General features: G+C 30.4%; 2 protein-coding genes across 2 annotated transcripts; both read right to left on the bottom strand.

Annotated features, from left to right (window-relative positions):
- Window positions 1–1,869: 1,869 nt before the first annotated feature.
- On the bottom strand, window positions 1,870–2,508 carry LOC125850053 (S-adenosyl-L-methionine:benzoic acid/salicylic acid carboxyl methyltransferase 3-like). Its single transcript, XM_049529962.1, is given in 3 exon segments — window positions 1,870–2,193; window positions 2,195–2,254; window positions 2,335–2,508. Coding segments are annotated over 3 exon segments (513 nt in total). The 3' UTR covers window positions 1,870–1,914.
- Window positions 2,509–4,668: 2,160 nt separating this feature from the next.
- LOC125850052 (S-adenosyl-L-methionine:benzoic acid/salicylic acid carboxyl methyltransferase 3-like) lies at window positions 4,669–5,621 on the bottom strand. Its single transcript, XM_049529961.1, has 3 exons — window positions 5,547–5,621; window positions 5,113–5,367; window positions 4,669–5,033 (listed from the first exon to the last, which is right to left on the bottom strand). The coding sequence occupies exons 1-3, from the start codon at window positions 5,619–5,621 to the stop codon at window positions 4,704–4,706; spliced, it is 660 nt and encodes a 219-aa protein (XP_049385918.1). The 3' UTR covers window positions 4,669–4,703.
- Window positions 5,622–16,594: the final 10,973 nt, after the last annotated feature.

The raw sequence follows: 16,594 nt of genomic DNA, 5'->3' as shown, positions 1-16,594 counted from the left end.
AAATAATGATAATCAAAGAAGTCAAAAAATAATTTATGTATGAAAATGATTAAAGTATACTTTGAACTTTGCTAGAAGGATCATATATACCCCTACATGATTTGTTTTTTTTTTTAAAATGAAGGGTACATGTGAGTGACTTTTGTAACGTTAGGGGGTATATATGAACCATTTGTACAACGGTAAGGATATATATAAGCTACTTTCATATACTATATGCTAGAATAAGTTGGTTTTTTAGATACAAAAAATAAGAAAGGAGAAAGAAGCTCAAAATACTAAGAGAACAGAAATGTTGATATCAAAAGAATAATAACATACTCAGTGTAATTTCATAAATAGTGTTTAAAGAGGATATATGATGTACGCATACATTATTCTTATCGTGTGAGATAGAAAAGTTATTTTTAATAGACTCAAAAAATGTAATCAAAAGAATAATAACATACTCAGTGTAATTGAAGGAATGCATATGACACATGCTGTACTTTGTCAATATAATGATGTATCTTGTCTCTATATGATATACTATGTGGTTTTCACTGAGTAGTAGTATTTTTTTTTTTTGAAGAAATAAACCTTTTTTTTTTATGATATTATGTTAATATACTAAGGGGAAATAGTTTGATATACTCCTCAACTTTGCTATTTAAAGCTGATATATTTCTCGATATGAAAGTGGCTCATATATATTCCTATGCAGGGGAAGAACCAACATATGATTAAGGGTTCATCCAAATCTCCTTCGGCGGAAAATATTATTATTTATACATGGTTAAAATTATTTTTATGTATATATTGTATATGTCGAACCCCCTTCGGCAAGTTCGCGTGTTTACTTCTTCAGATTTTGAAACCCCTTGTTAAAAATTCTAGTTCCGCCATTGCTCATACGGTTATACAAATGACTCACATATACTCTTTTCCTCTAACGGAAGAAAAAAATTAATTTTAAATTAATTTTCGTTGAAAAAATATAATTCCATATGGGGGTATATATATTTGATCCCCTCATACTTATTTTTTCTTTCACTTTTTTGTTTCAATGATTAATTTAAATTTATTATTTTGATGGTAAAATTTATTTATGTTCACTAAATTTCTTGTAAAATTTATTATAGATGTCCCAATTTTTTTTTACAAATACAAAAACTAAAATACAATATAGCCACCAAAAAATAGTTTTAAATTATAATATAATCACAAAAAATTAGTTTAAATTTATTTTCTTTACACTAAATAATGGGGGGAAATAAGAATAAGAAACTCAAATAATGATAATCAAAGAAGTCAAAAAATAATTTATGTATGAAAGTGATTAAAGTATACCTTGAACTTTGCTAGAAGGATCATATATACCCCTACATGATTTGTTTTTTTTTTAAAAGATGAAGGGTATATGTGAGTGACTTTTGTAACGTTAGGGGGTATATATGAACCATTTGTACAACGGTAAGGTTATATATAAGCTACTTTCATATACTATATGCTAGAATAAGTTGGTTTTTGAGATACAAAAAATAAGAAAGGAGAAAGAAGCTCAAAATACTAAGAGAACAGAAATGTTGATATCAAAAGAATAATAACATACTCAGTGTAATTCCACAAGTAGTGTTTAAAGAGGATATATGATGTACGCAAAACATTATATTACATAATACATAGAGCAAATGAAGCAACATGATGACGATAGTAAAAAAATAAAGAATAAGATACTATGCTTCCTAAATACGAAGAAGAGGAAATTGACCCTTACACAACACTCGAAAACAAAAGAAAAAAACCCTCAGTGCACAAATACTTCATTAATTATCATTGATCTCTTATAAAATATAGGAGTATTATTACATGACAAGTGATTATTAAAACTTAAAAAGTACAAACATATATATAAATAGGGCTAAGGGTATTACACTAGTCGTTCCTTTTAATCAAAGATACTATGACATTTGTGAAAATATTCTTCTCATTGGCCATAATATTGGCATAAATGTCACTACACTTATTAAACACAACATCCATCAATTTATCATCATCACCAAAATGCCTAACAAGAAAAGGTTGAGCAAAAGCTCTAACACTCTGTGCCTCATTGTAACCTTCACAACTAGAATCCATTTGATGTTCTAAAGTTTTCAACAGATCAATGGTGAAAGATCCCTCCTTCTCAACTATATACTTTATTTCTGCGCACAGGAGATGGTCACTACAACGGAACGTTGAATGAATTCACTTTCTCTTCTTCTATCAATCCCTGTATTTTATTTATAGTCGTAGAAATGTCATGACATATGTTCAAAATTTCAACATGAGTACTAATTTGGTTTTAAGTACCTTTGTAACCAAGTCTTTGAGCGCGATGGCCAAAGGCTCCAACATAAAGCGACACACATTGCTTAAGTGATACTCATTTTCTCTACCGGGAATGGTTAATACCATACGTCCACCTTTCACCAATTCCTCTGAGCGATACTTGAGAAAAGTCGCAAAATCTCTTTCATATTGCATATTGTGAAACAAATTGTGAAAACTATCATAAATAAACATGAAAAAAATCAACAAATTATGAAAACTATCAATTTTTCTAAAATTTTTATACAATCTTACCGAACGAGTAAATCATACTCCATAAACAAGTATGACATAGTGTTTCCTCATATATAGTACTACTATTTAGTATTTATATATATATATATATATATATTTCTTTAAAAAGAGTTGAATTAAAAAAACTAATAAATCAAGGAGGAGAAAAGTGGAAATAAAGAAAAGATATCATCCAAAATAATGGGAAAATATATTAAATAGGAAATAAATCCCATTCAGCTATAAAATTTCAACCCAAGAAGTTTACTCATAAAACGCATTTGGTAGGTGCGATTTATTAAATGCACTGAACAATTTTGGTTATTTTCATATTTGGTTCAATACGTGACATAATACATGTAGAATTTCACTTAAGAAACAAATTGTTATGTGGAATGTCAACGTAAGACGAATGTATCTATTTGTTTGATTTTATACAAGTTTAAATGTTTATTTGTATACATCCAAAGTTTGAGGACATAGATGTCAGTTGAAGTCAAGTTTATATATATATATATATATAGATGGATAGATAATACTTTCTTATATGCATAATACATAACACATGAACCTTAATTTGGCTTTACTTAGAAACGAGGTGACAAACCAAATGAACCATGCACATAAGTTGATAAGTTACTTCTTGCTCAAAAGCAAACACTTTTATATTGTAGAATAACCAAGAGTTTGAGACAACCAAAAATAAAAGTAGGAAACAAAACTCTAAGTCAAGGATTTTATATACAAAATGATATAAATATAATTATTTAATTTACTATCGGGTTATCGGTTAACCCGTTAAGAAAAAACCACAAACCGTTAAGAACCGATAATCCGATAACAAAAAAAATCAAAACAGTTATCAAAATCGTTAAACCAATAACTCATTATTGATAAACCAATAACTTTTTTCGGTTTGGATTATCGGTTTCGGTTCAATTTTGAACAGCCCTACATGCTCATTTTTTTTTTCCGCACATGACGTCAACATGATAATAACTACTCCCTCCGTCCCATTTTATATGTCACCTTTCGAATTTCAAGATTTAAACAAGTCTATCTTTGACCGTAAATTTTTCATAGATCTTTTAAACATTTTGAATTATCAATTATTGTGAGTCATAGTACTTTTTACATAGTTTACAAATATACAAGTTTCATTTCAAAAAAATTGAAGACTCCATGCGCAAATTTCCGATCAAACTTAAACTGTTTGACTCTCAAAATATAAAAGGTGTCATATAAATTGGGACAGAGGGAGTACGAATTAGTCATAGATGACTCGGATGTCATTTTTTAAGGAATGCACCAATCTTCTAAGAAACTATATTACCATATGATTTTTATCATGTGGATATCATAGAGATTTGACTAGTCTTCTTTTGAAGGAATGAATATGTCATCTATGGTACTATGTCGATATATGATATCATAGAGTATTATTTTTGAAAGAATAAATTATCAGTTATTTATGATACCTTGTCAATATATAATATACCATGTGGGTATTATAGATGATTGAATAGTAGTATTTTCTTATAGAATAAATCAATCTTTTAAGANATATATATATATATATATATATATATATAATATATGGATATCATAGTACATTGCAATTGTATACTTCAATTGTTACTAATTTGGTATACTATATACTAACGAATAAGTTGGTTTTTGAGATATATATATATATATAAAGAAGAGAAGAAGCTCAAAATACTTAGAGAAGACAAATAATGATAGGAAAAATAGTAAGATAATCAAAGCAAAAGAACAATAACATATCCAATGTAATTTTATAAGTGGAGTTTGGAAAGGATATATGACATACGTATACTTTACTCTTACCTTTGTGGGGTAGAGAAATTGTTTCCAATAAACCCTTGGCTCAAAAAAAATGTAATCAAACATGCTTGAAAGAAGAAAACAACGTCATCACAATCTATAACAGGATACACAGAGCAAATGAAATAATAATAAAAATAAACTAACCCTTACCTCTAGCTCCCACGTAAAGGAGTGACAACAATCGAATGCAATAGAAGAAAACCTTAATGCACAAATACTTCATTAATTATCTTTGATCTCGAGTATTATTACATGACAAGTGATTATTAAAACTTAATCAAAGAGACTATAACATTTGTGAAAATATTCTTCTCTTTGGCCATAATATTGGCATAAATGTCACTACACTTATTAAACACAACATCCATCAATTTATCATCATCACCAAAATGCCTAACAAGTAAAGGTTGAGCAAAAGCTCTTACACTCTGTGCCTCATTGTAACCTTCACAACTAGAATCCATTTGATGTTCTAAAGTTTTCAACAGATCAATGGTGAAAGATCCTTCCTTCTCAACTATATACTTAATTTCTGCAGGAGATGGACAGTACAACGGAACGTTGAATGAATTCACTTTCTCTTCTTCTATCAATCCCTATATTTAATTTATAGTCGTAAAAATGTCATGACATATGTTCAAATTTCAACATGAGTACTAATTTGGTTTTACGTACCTCTGTAACCAAGTCTTTGAGCGCGATGGCCAAAGGCTCCAACATAAAGCGACACACATTGCTTAAGTGATGCTCATTTTCTCTACCAGGCATGGTTAATACCATACGCCCACCTTCCACCAATTCTTCTGAGCGATACTTGAGAAAAGTAGCAAAATCTCTTTCATATTGCTTGGAATATGCTTTGAGGACGCTTGAGGGGCTTGTACTTGCTGCATAAATAGTTCCTTTGTTATTCTCAATTCCATCAGGCACCTATATATCATCCAAAACGTACCTAGCGAAAGTCAGCTACCTGAAATAAGTATTATATCATTTTCTTTCTAAATTAAATACGATAACAACATATATATATATAAATACCTAACATCAGTCTAATTTCACAAGTGGAATCTGAGGAGTGAGCTTGATAAATAAAAGTTGTGTGATGATACCTGAAACAGAGAATTTTTTGCATAACTAGAGTCTCCAATTCCTTCAGTCATGTGAAGAACATTAGCAACTTCCATTTTTTTCTTCTCTTGGATTTCTCTGTGGATAGGAGTTAGTTTATATTGTGCATTCAATATGTGTGTTTGGTATATAGGATGTAATGTAGCGCTTTGTTATTTTGATTTAGATTTTGTAGGTTCATATCATGATTTTAGGAAGTTATTTTCCTTCCTTTTGTCATAGATTTCTAATGTAATAAATACAATAGATTTGATAGCTCTAAAATTTGAGATTTTGCGGGCCGTAAAAATTGACATCCCTATAAATTTGAATTACACCAAACTTTTTTTTTGGTGGTTCAAAATTACATCAAACTAAGTACGTTTGATTATGCGGTATCATATTACGATATAAAATTATGAGATGAACTCAATATTTGGACATGCGATTTTACGCTGATGAGATGAAATCTCATATTCTTCAAAAATCATGATTTGAGAATTCCATATCATGATTTGGGATTTTTTAAACACGAAAATTGACCTACAAGTTTATATTTTGTTAAAACAACCCCACATTTATATCTATTAGTCATTTATTTCATATGTAAATAAAATTTATAATCATATCATTACTTTTTAAAATTTATTATTTTCACCAACATAAAATTTATTATTACTTTAAATCCATTCCCACTTTATCATTTGTATAGATCAAATTCATTATTTTTTTATCAAATTTATTACTACTACTCTAATGTTTAACTAAAATATATTTTTTCATCTATATTGATTGAACAAGACTCACCACAATGATTTTGTAATAATTTATTATGTGATTTTATAAATTTTTGTTAATTCGTAAGATTGAATAAATAATTTGAATTATTTTAATAGTTTTACAGCTTGTGTGATTTTTATGTTTATGAGAAAATATACAAACAAAATTTCAAATCGCATGTCCAAATAAAAATTTCAATTCCATCTCATGATTTCATATTATGATTTTATATTGCATGACCAAAATTACACACGCCAAAATACAAGGACAAGTGGAGCTCTGTTTCCACATACATAAATTGAAAAAAACTAACTAAAGAGAGAAAATTGTTGGCAGTTTTTGCCTTCAAAATAATATCCGTCTTAACTTATATGATATCTCTAATATGAACACTATTCCACGCCTTGTAATTCCATCCCCATTCACTTTTTTGCCAGCCCTAATATTGTTGTTTTTTTTAAGAAAATGTTTTTAATATTTTAATGTGTATAGCTTATCAATATGAAAAACACAATAAATATGCAATTCAAAATGGAAATTATAATTAGGTATTATATTAATAAAATATTGGAGATTTTTAATTTAAATAAAAAAAATATAATAATTTGATAAAAATTACAATATTTGAATAAATAAATATATTTTAAGTATGATAAAAACATTTGAACTATTAGACTACAAACAAAATTTATATCAATAAAAAGTTTTTTAAAACGAAACATCATAGATCTTTTTTTAAAAAAATAATCTAGAAATATAAATAAAAAAATACCTTTGGGTAAAATTGAATGAAAAATATTTACTCCTCCTACTGACTACTGTGAATGTGGAGTTTTCGTTTATCCAAAAATATTGTGAATCTACAAATTAGTTTGCGAAAGATTACTTTCGTCCGAACGCAGGATTAGTTTGCGAAAGATTTGACTAGATGAATTTCAATGAAATTGATTGCTTAAAGTCAAATCCTATGTGTGTCACATGTGCATCGCTTTTCAATAATTTTTATCTTAAAAAATAACATATGTATTGAATGAAATTAATTGGTGGCTTAAAGTCAAACATTAATAAAGAGTTTTAAGAATATTCAATAAAACTAGTTTTTGGGCGCGCGCGTCATACGTGTATCTCATGTGCATTATGTGTATTACACGTGCATTTTTTGTCAATTAACAACTTTATTATAAAAGCTACATATATACTACCTCAAAGAAACTTCAAACCTATTATTCTGGATAACCTTGGTACATTGGCTTCCCTGACAGTTATTCTAGAAGCATTTAGAAGAGTCACAAGACAATGTCTTTTAGGTGGAAGAATTTAAAGAACTGAATATAAAGAGATATTGTGAGTAACATTATACACATGACTGACATTATATCCCGTTAATATGACTTCTGAAATCAGTTACTGCGAGTTGAAACTTTGGTGGGGTAGCCAACATAAAAATTAATCAAGAAATTATCAAGAGAGTACCAACCAGTGGAAAGTGAAGCATGAGACCTCTTAGAAGTAGGATGGATTAGCTAAATGTTAAATCTATAAGGCTTTACTAAGATCGACTTTGCTTCAGCTTCCGGTAAAAATGAGGTTTGGGTGAAAGTGATTGCTAAGGAAAAAGCAACTAGGAGAGTGAGAAAAAAGATGGACATGTTTAATTATTTGGATAAGAATAAGAACAAGGATATGATGCTTATTATTGTGAATAAGAATAAGGATATAATCAAAACAAAGTGTATTAAAAATATATATAGGAGGAGGATATATATGTCAGACATTAATTAGGTCACCTTTGAGTAAATTATTTATTGATAATTTATAAAAATGAACTGCATCATACATAAATTTGTCTTTCCCTCTCGAGAAATAGTTGGAGAATTACAAAAAAAAAGTTGAATATTTTACCACCAACCAATATCCCCATGCGGGGCTAAGAGGTAGCAAGATTGCGTCTAATTAAACTAATAGGGGTTAATAGTTCTTAGTCCCCCAAGCATTTTCACCAAATGTGAGTATGCTTGAGACATCTTATTGTGCCAAAGGCACAAAGCAATAGACGAATTTTTTTCCAAAGGTAGGACTAATTTGCGAAACTAAGGATATCGGAGAAATGTGAAGGCCCACAATGTCGTTTATCAATTGGTTAGTATTGTCAAATTTGAATCTGAGTACATCCAAAGCAAATATACGAAAAAGAAATTTTTAAATTTCCTGAACTCCTTGTGAAGAGTAGAAAGTATACATTTTCATATCTAAATCACCATACGGGTAACTTTGATCAAAAGAACTCATGACATAGGTACATTGGCTTCCCTGACATTTATTTTGCAAGCATTTAGGAGAGTCACAAGGAAGTGCCTTATAGGTAGATGAGTTTAAAGAGTTAAATATAGGGAGATGTTGGGAATAGCACTGGACACATGACTCGTATTGTATCTCGTTGATGTAACTTCTAGAATTAGACAGAGCAAGTTGAAACTTTGGTACAGTTCCAACTGAAAAATTTATTAAGTAGCTGCCAAGAGGATCCAAAAACCAACTCAGGGGAAAGGGAAGCAATCGAATTCTTATAAGTAGGGTCAATAACCTCAATACTAAATCCACAAGACTTTTCTTCGCTTTCAATAAAAGTGAGGTTTGGGTTAGGGTGATTGCTAAGGAAAAAGCAATCAAGAGAGTGAACTAGAAGATGGTCATGTTTAATTGTTTGGAGAAGAATAAGAATAAAAATAAGGATATAATGCTTAGCTTTATGAATAAGAAAAACGATTTAATCAAAACAAAGTGTTTATATATATATATATATGGAGGATATATTCACAAAGCTAAGCACTATATCCTTGTTTTTATTCTTCTCCAAACAATTAAACATGTTACATTCAATCAAACTAGTTTTTGTGTGCGTTGTATGTGCATATCATGCACATTATGTGCATTACACATGCATCTTTAGTCAATTAATAATTTTATTTCTAAAAATCACATATATAAAAGGAGGATATATTCACAAAGCTAAGCACTATATCATTGTTCTTATTCTTCTCTAAACAATTAAACATGATATATTCAATCAAACTAGTTTTTGTGTGCGTTGTACGTGCATATCATGCGCATTATGTGCATTACACGTGCATCTTTAGTCAACTAATAATTTTATTTCTAAAAATCACATATATACTGAAAATTAAAAATTATATAAATGAAATAATAACTTTCGAGCCTTAAAAAATTGTTAGGCCTAAAGCAAGTGTATCACTATTCTTATTCAACTTTTTGGGAAGGACCAAACTCCTCCGACACCTATTATTGGGAGCAACCATCCGACTTCTTCTCAATCATCACGGGTTAGCAATGTTTGGATAAGAATAAGAACAAGGATATAATCATAACAAAGTGTGCTTATATATATAGGAGGATGCTATATATGCGAGATATTAATTAAGTCGACTTTGAGAGAATGATGATAGTTTATAAAAATGAACGATGTCATACATAAATTCATCTTTCCCTCTCGAGAAATAGTTGGAGAATTACAAAAAAAATTGAATATTTTACCACAAATTGATATCCCTATGAGATTTAAGAGGTAGAAAGATTGCGACTAATCAAGCTAATAGGGGTGAATAGTTCCCAGTACTTCCCTAAGCATTTTCACCAAATGTGAGTGTGCTTGAGCAATCTTAATGTGCCAAAGGCACAAAGCAATAGAAGAATTTTTTTTCCAAATGTAGGACTAATTCGTGAAACGAATGATATCGGAGAAACGCCAAGGCCCATTATGTCGTTTATTATTTGGTTAGTATCATCAAATTTGAATCTATGAGTACATTCAAAGGAAATATCTGGAATTTTTTTTTTCTTGAACTCCCTATGAAGAGTAGAAAGTATACATTTCCATAGCTAAATCACCATACGAGTAACTTTGATCAAAATAACTCATGACATAGGTACATTGGCTTCCCTGACATTTATTTGCAAGCATTTAGGAAAGTCACAAGGCAGTGCACATCCTTATAGGTAGAGGAGTTTAAAGAGTTAAATATAGGGAGATGTTGGGAGTAGCACTGGACACATGGCTCGCATGATATCCCATTGATGTAACTTCCGGATTCAGACATAGCGAGTTGAAACTTTGGTGGGGTTCAACTGAAAAATTTATTAGGTAACTGCTAATAAGATCCAGAACCAACTCAGTGGAAAGGGAAGCAATAAAACTCTTAGAAGTAGGGTGGATCAGCTCAATACTAAATCCACTAGACTTTTCTTCCGCTTTCAGTAAAAGTGAGGTTTGGGTGAGGGTGATTGCTAAGGAAAAAACAATCAAGAGAGTGAACGAGAAGATGGTCAGGTTTAATTGTTTAATTGCTAAGGAAAAATCAATCAAAAGATTTTAGACTGACAAAGACCCATTTGTTGCACTGTTCATCATGAGCAAAACCTTCGCAAGAAAGGCTGGCCCAAGGGTATTGACGATGAAGATGATATTCGTTGTGAATTATGTAGCTGTGATTTAGAACTAGATTATGTAGTTAAATTTTTGCGTCATACACATTTTGTTGAACAATGAACATATTCCATCAGTTCTGTTATGTAGTTAAACTTTGTAGAATTGGATTTAGATGTAGTTAAATTTTTGACGATGAAGTTTGTTTTTCTTGGAATATTCATCTATGTATACCCTATATTCTGTTATTTTGTTATTTTTTTTCTATTCCATCAGTTCTGTTATTTTTTCCTATTATATAGTTGTTTGACATCTGTGGCAACATATGTATATTCTGTTGGTCCATACGCTCACAAAAGTGACAAAAATCTCAACATATTGCTTAATATGTTGGTCCATAAGCTTAATTTTGAAGCATATGACTTACATGTTGCAACATACGGTCTAAGATAACATTTTTAATTATTAAATTACTTAATTTATCAATTACTATATCCTTGTTCTTATTCTTCTCCAAACAATCAAACATGATATATTCAATCAAACTAGTTTTTATGTGCGTTGTATGTGCATATCATGTTCATTATGTGCATTATACGTGCATCTTTAGTCAATTAGTAATTTTATTTCTAAAAATCACATACATACTGAAAATAAAAATTATATAAATGAAATAATAACTTTCAAGGCCTAAAAAATTGCTAGGCCTAAAGCAAGTGTGTCACTTGCTTGGAGGTTGATTTGAGTCAGTCTTGGTAAGCATGCCAGAGAAATGCCAAGACCTATTATGTTGGATAACATTGGTATATTGACTTTCCTGACAGTTATTTTGGAAACAGTTATTAGAGTGACACGACAATATCTTGTAGGTGGAAAAAATTAAAAGGTTGAATATGGAGAGATCTTGTGCGTAGTACTAAACACATGACTGACAATGTATTCTTTCAGAACCAGTCATTGCAAGTTAGAATATTAATGGAGCAACCAATAATTTTTTTTTTATCTAACTACCAAGAGAGTCATGGACCAACTCAATGGAAAGTGAACCGAGAGACCTCTTAGAAGCAGGGTGGATGAACTCAATATTAAATTTACTAGGCTTTGCTAAGATCGATTTGCTTTATCTATCAATCAGTAGAAGTGATGTTTGGGTGAGAGTGATTGTTAAGGAAAAAAAACAATCAAGAGAGTGGAAAAGAAGATGATCAAGATGATGGGATTTCTAAAAAGTTGTTATTGTTTGGACAAAAATCAGAATGAGGATATTGTCCATGAACAAGTGTAGGACAAAAGAAGAAGAAGAAGATGATATTGTCTAGATACAACAAGTGCTTATATATATATCAAAAGTAGTAAATAATACACCATTATGCATTTACCAAATCTAAAATTGGAATATGTACAAAAAATTTTAGTTAAAACCAATAAATTACGACTTAATACAAATTGAATCTAAGAAAAAATATTTCCAAAATAAAAATATCAGAAATAGTAAATAATGAAAAAGAAAATAACTTCTCCTTTAACAAATATATCACAAATCTTATAGAAAAAGAGATGATGGAAAATATTATATGTATATTACCAATTTCAAGTAGTAGTGAATCAAAAGAAAGAAGATTCTCAATTACATAATTTTCTTCCTTAATTAAATTTCATTTTTTTTAGCAAATTTTGCATTTAATAAGGGAAAAACCTCAAATATGTCATTGAATTTTAAGAAAATGCTTATTTATGTCATTTGTTAAAAATTTGTCTTATTTATGTCATTTTCATTTAATTAAAAGCTCATTCATGTCATTATTTGTTAACTGAAATGACATAGATGAAACAAACTTTTAACAGATGATATATATGAGCCAAGTCTTTAACAAATGATATAAATGAATATTTTCAAAATCTGACGGCATAAAAAACAAAAAATTCAATTGAAATTAAAAAATAGGCAACTATTATACCCAGATCACTAACTTTTTGGACATATAAAATTATATTCATGTTCCAAAGTCCAAACTGGATCATCATCATCATCATTGTTGCATTTTAAATAGCCATAGTGGAAAATTGTTTAAAATATTGGTATATATATTAAATTTGTAGATGACGGAATATAAATCATATTATATATATATATATATATATATATATAAAAGAGAACCTTAGGCCCGCCTACGTGGCGCTACCACAAACAAGAATTCCCTTTTTATTTATTTATTTATTTACAAAAATAGCCTTCCCATTTCATGAAAAGTTGCGACTTTAATGAAGAGTTGCGACTTCAATGAAGAATTGCGACTTTTATAAAAAAGTTGTGACTTTTATGAAAAATTGCGACTTTAATAAAGAGTATGACCTTTCCTAAGGGTTGCAACTTTTCCAAATAGTTGTAACCTTTCCGATAAGGCACAATTAACATTTGTTCACACTGGCCTTTGTTGTCTATAAATAGAGGAAATTCCTCTCATTTTAAAACAACGAAAATTCTGAACCTCTTCTTCTTCTTCACAATTAAATATAAATATTTATGTACTTTGCTCTTGTTGAGTGGCTCACTGACACCATTGCTTATGTTACAGATCCTGCTATGTATTTTTACAGTCATTAATTTATGATTATGTTATTAAGAATAAATGATAGGATGTAATAATTTTCATTTTCATATACATTATTAATGTTTGTTGTAACATCTCGCAAATTGAAATAACTAGGAAGAAGCTTAAATTTGGAAATAGTCAATTTTTTTGGGAATAATTTAAATCTGGAAATTTAGTTAAGTTAGCAAAAGTGAGTTTTGGTCAACTTCAAATGACCATAACTTCTAGCTCAGGATGATTTAGGTATATTTCCAGATATGGTTGGAAATCCCTTGGAATAATCTTTCCAACGCCGCCAAATTTGGGCGATTCCGAGTTCGGATGAGTGAGTTATGCCTTATGGAAGTTGGGCTGTTGGAATAAGGAAAGTCCAATTCGGATTTTTAAGGGGTAGTTTGGTCTTTTCCTTACCCAACTTAATTAATTCATTTTTGGTAATTTTTTTAGGGGCTAAACTGACTGGGTTCAGTTTACACTTTTGAGAAGTAGAGTTAGGGCTTTTGGAGAAAGAATGCAAGAGAAAAGAGAAGAGGAATAGCAAGATTCATCATTTCGAAAGGGTTTGATCTCGAATTTCTTCAAGGAATTGATCCTACAAGGTATGTGAGTCTCTCATAGAGTTGGGTTCATTTACCCACGCTCCAAGCATGTTTCATTCAGTGAAATTCGTCCTAAAAGAGTTGGAAAATTGATGTTCTTGACAAATATTCTTGATTTCAAATGTTATTAGCGAATTAGGACGAATTGAGAAGTTTATGAAATCCTTACATTGAGTTTAGGGCTGCTTTGAGTTAGTTTCTTGAGTATACATGCTTGGGCATCAGGATTTAAAACGAATTTGAGGAAGATAATCGAATTTAAGTGAATTGAGGCTGAAAAACGAAGAAGGAAAAAGTCGAGTAAGGTTCATGAAGCAAGTCCGTGTCGCAGACTTGTTCCCCCTGTGAACAAAAATCTGCTCCACGTCGCGGAGAGGACGCGGACTCCACTGTCTCAAAATTAATTTCGCGAGCATTTATTTAGGAGCATCTCCGCGTCGCAGACTTGTTTCAAGACGGTGTTTTCGTAACTTTTCTCAAGTTTAGCTATTCGAAATCATTCCTAAACATCAAGAGACCTTTTCTATCACAAATCATATTAATCCTTGAATCCATAATTCAATTTAAGGAAAGTTAAGAGTTAATTCAAGCAAAGTTAAGAGTCAAGTCAAGTGAAGTCATCAAAGTCTTCAAGGGTCTTTTACAAAAGTTTTAACTTTGTTTTAAGACTAAAAGTTTCAAGTTAAGCTAAGACTAAAGAGTTGAGTTCATTCCTCAAAGAAAGCTATAAGGGAACTAAGTATTCCCTAAGAGTTTATAAATGTTTTCACATTTGAGCAAGTAAATGGAACATCGATTCCAAGAAACTTTTAAGCTAAGTTTTGAGTAATTTTCTCAAACCAAAGAAAGAAGTTGTTTTAAAAACATATGAGCTAAGTATATTTTGGGAGTAGTATTGAGCACTGATATGGGGATGCGAGTCCATATTAACTCAAGTCTCCATAAACCAAGTAGTCATCACGGGTATTAATGGGTCATACTTTTTAGATGATCATAAGTTAAGCTAGTGGATCCACTAAGTTAAGCATTCTATATGACGGCAAAGTATAGGACAGTTCTGGCAGCGTGGGCAAGACGTTGTATCACCACTTAGACTCATAGTGATGGTTATCGGTTAGAGAATCTCCCACAAAAACTATATTATTTTATTATATGAGTAAAGTTGAGTTTGTTATTGCATTTCTTTTAACGAACTAAGTTGCTTTTACTATTTTATAAAGCTTTTTCATATATTGTATGTGTTCATTGCTTCATTCTGAGTTAAGTTATTCATGAGTTGAGAAGAGCCAAGATAAGTGTTTCTTTCAGAATCTTTTCAAGCCTATGTATTGTTTAGCACTCCAACTCGCATGCTCGTACATTCAATGTACTGATGCCAGTTGGCCTGCATCGTCTTATGATGCAGACGCAGGTAACCAGGATCAACATCCAACGTCTGGTTGATCCAACTTGAGCATTCAAAGTCTGTTGGTGAGCCTCCTTACATTCCGAAGGACTCTTTTATTTGCTTTCTAGTCTTTCAGATGTTAGGATGATCGGGGGTCCTATCCCGACATCCCTCTTTGTTTTAGAGGCTTCATAGACAGTTAGTAGTTCAGTTGTCTTTACATCATCATTCAAATGTTGTTTAAAGATTGAGTTGCCATTTTGGCTAAACTATTATTTCTTAAGTTATTCATGAGTTATATTTTCTTATGTTTAAGTCTTCCGCTGAGTTAAGTAATCTAGGCCAAGGGTTCGCTTGGGGCCATCAATGGTCTTCGAGTACCAGTCCCATCCAGGGTGTAGGCTCGGGGCGTGACATTTGTTGCTACGTAATCTTGTATGTAAGATAATATAGTGTTTAGTTTTAATGACTGCTAGGTTTTAAGTATTATTTTATAAATTTTGTGATGTTAAATTCCCGTGTGAAGAGTTGCGACTTTTATCAAAGTGTTCGACTTTTATGAAAATCTGCGACTTTTATGAAAGGTTGTGACCTTTACGATAAGACACAATAAACATTTGTTCACACTACCTTTGTCTATAAATAGAGAAATTTCCTCTCATTTTAAAACAATGAAAATTTTGAACTTATTCTTCTTCTTCTTGATAGTTAAATAATTGTGTACTTTGCTCTTGTTGAATGACTCACTGACACTATTTTTTGTATCAATACGCTGGTGAATAGAATCGTTCTTTCTTAAGAGGATCTATTCCTTTAAATCTCGGGTACTAGGAGGGAATAATTTCCTTAAGGGGACTGTGCATTCAGTTGGCTTGATTTTTTCCATTTTGTTTCATTCTATTGTTATAAATCCTAGTATGTTTTTACAATCATTAATTTATGCTTATATTATTAATTGTTATTTTTGAGTACATGCTTTAAATTTTGTTGCTTATGTTTCTGCAATATTATTGTTATAAGTATTTGTTAGTACATATTAAATAAAAAACATTAATTGAGTATTCAAGCAAGTTTTCTCGACCGAAATTGTTGAAGGTACAATAAAAAAAATCCTTACAAATCTCTAATTTGTTCATCATCAACGTCATTTCTTCATATACAAGGATGAGATTTTGTGTTCTTTCGAAAATCCTCGGAGAGTTAATAACTTTGCATGCCCATATTTTTTTGTTTTTATGTTGTTGTTATC

This window comes from Solanum stenotomum, unplaced genomic scaffold, assembly GCF_019186545.1.
Source record: "Solanum stenotomum isolate F172 unplaced genomic scaffold, ASM1918654v1 scaffold13383, whole genome shotgun sequence".
Classification (NCBI taxonomy): Eukaryota; Viridiplantae; Streptophyta; class Magnoliopsida; order Solanales; family Solanaceae; genus Solanum; species Solanum stenotomum.
This window is presented reverse-complemented; position numbering and strand designations above follow the sequence as displayed.

What these genes read in the sequence shown, in the direction of transcription:
- LOC125850052 (XM_049529961.1), bottom strand. Translation starts at nt 5,621, where the DNA reads ATGGAAGTTGCTAATGTTCTTCACATGACTGAAGGAATTGGAGACTCT. An exon ending in CAAAAAATTCTCTGTTTCAG is followed by an intron (nt 5,368 to 5,546) that starts GTATCATCACAC and finishes GATGATATATAG; the next exon opens with GTGCCTGATGGAATTGAGAA. An exon ending in TCAAAGACTTGGTTACAGAG is followed by an intron (nt 5,034 to 5,112) that starts GTACGTAAAACC and finishes AATTAAATATAG; the next exon opens with GGATTGATAGAAGAAGAGAA.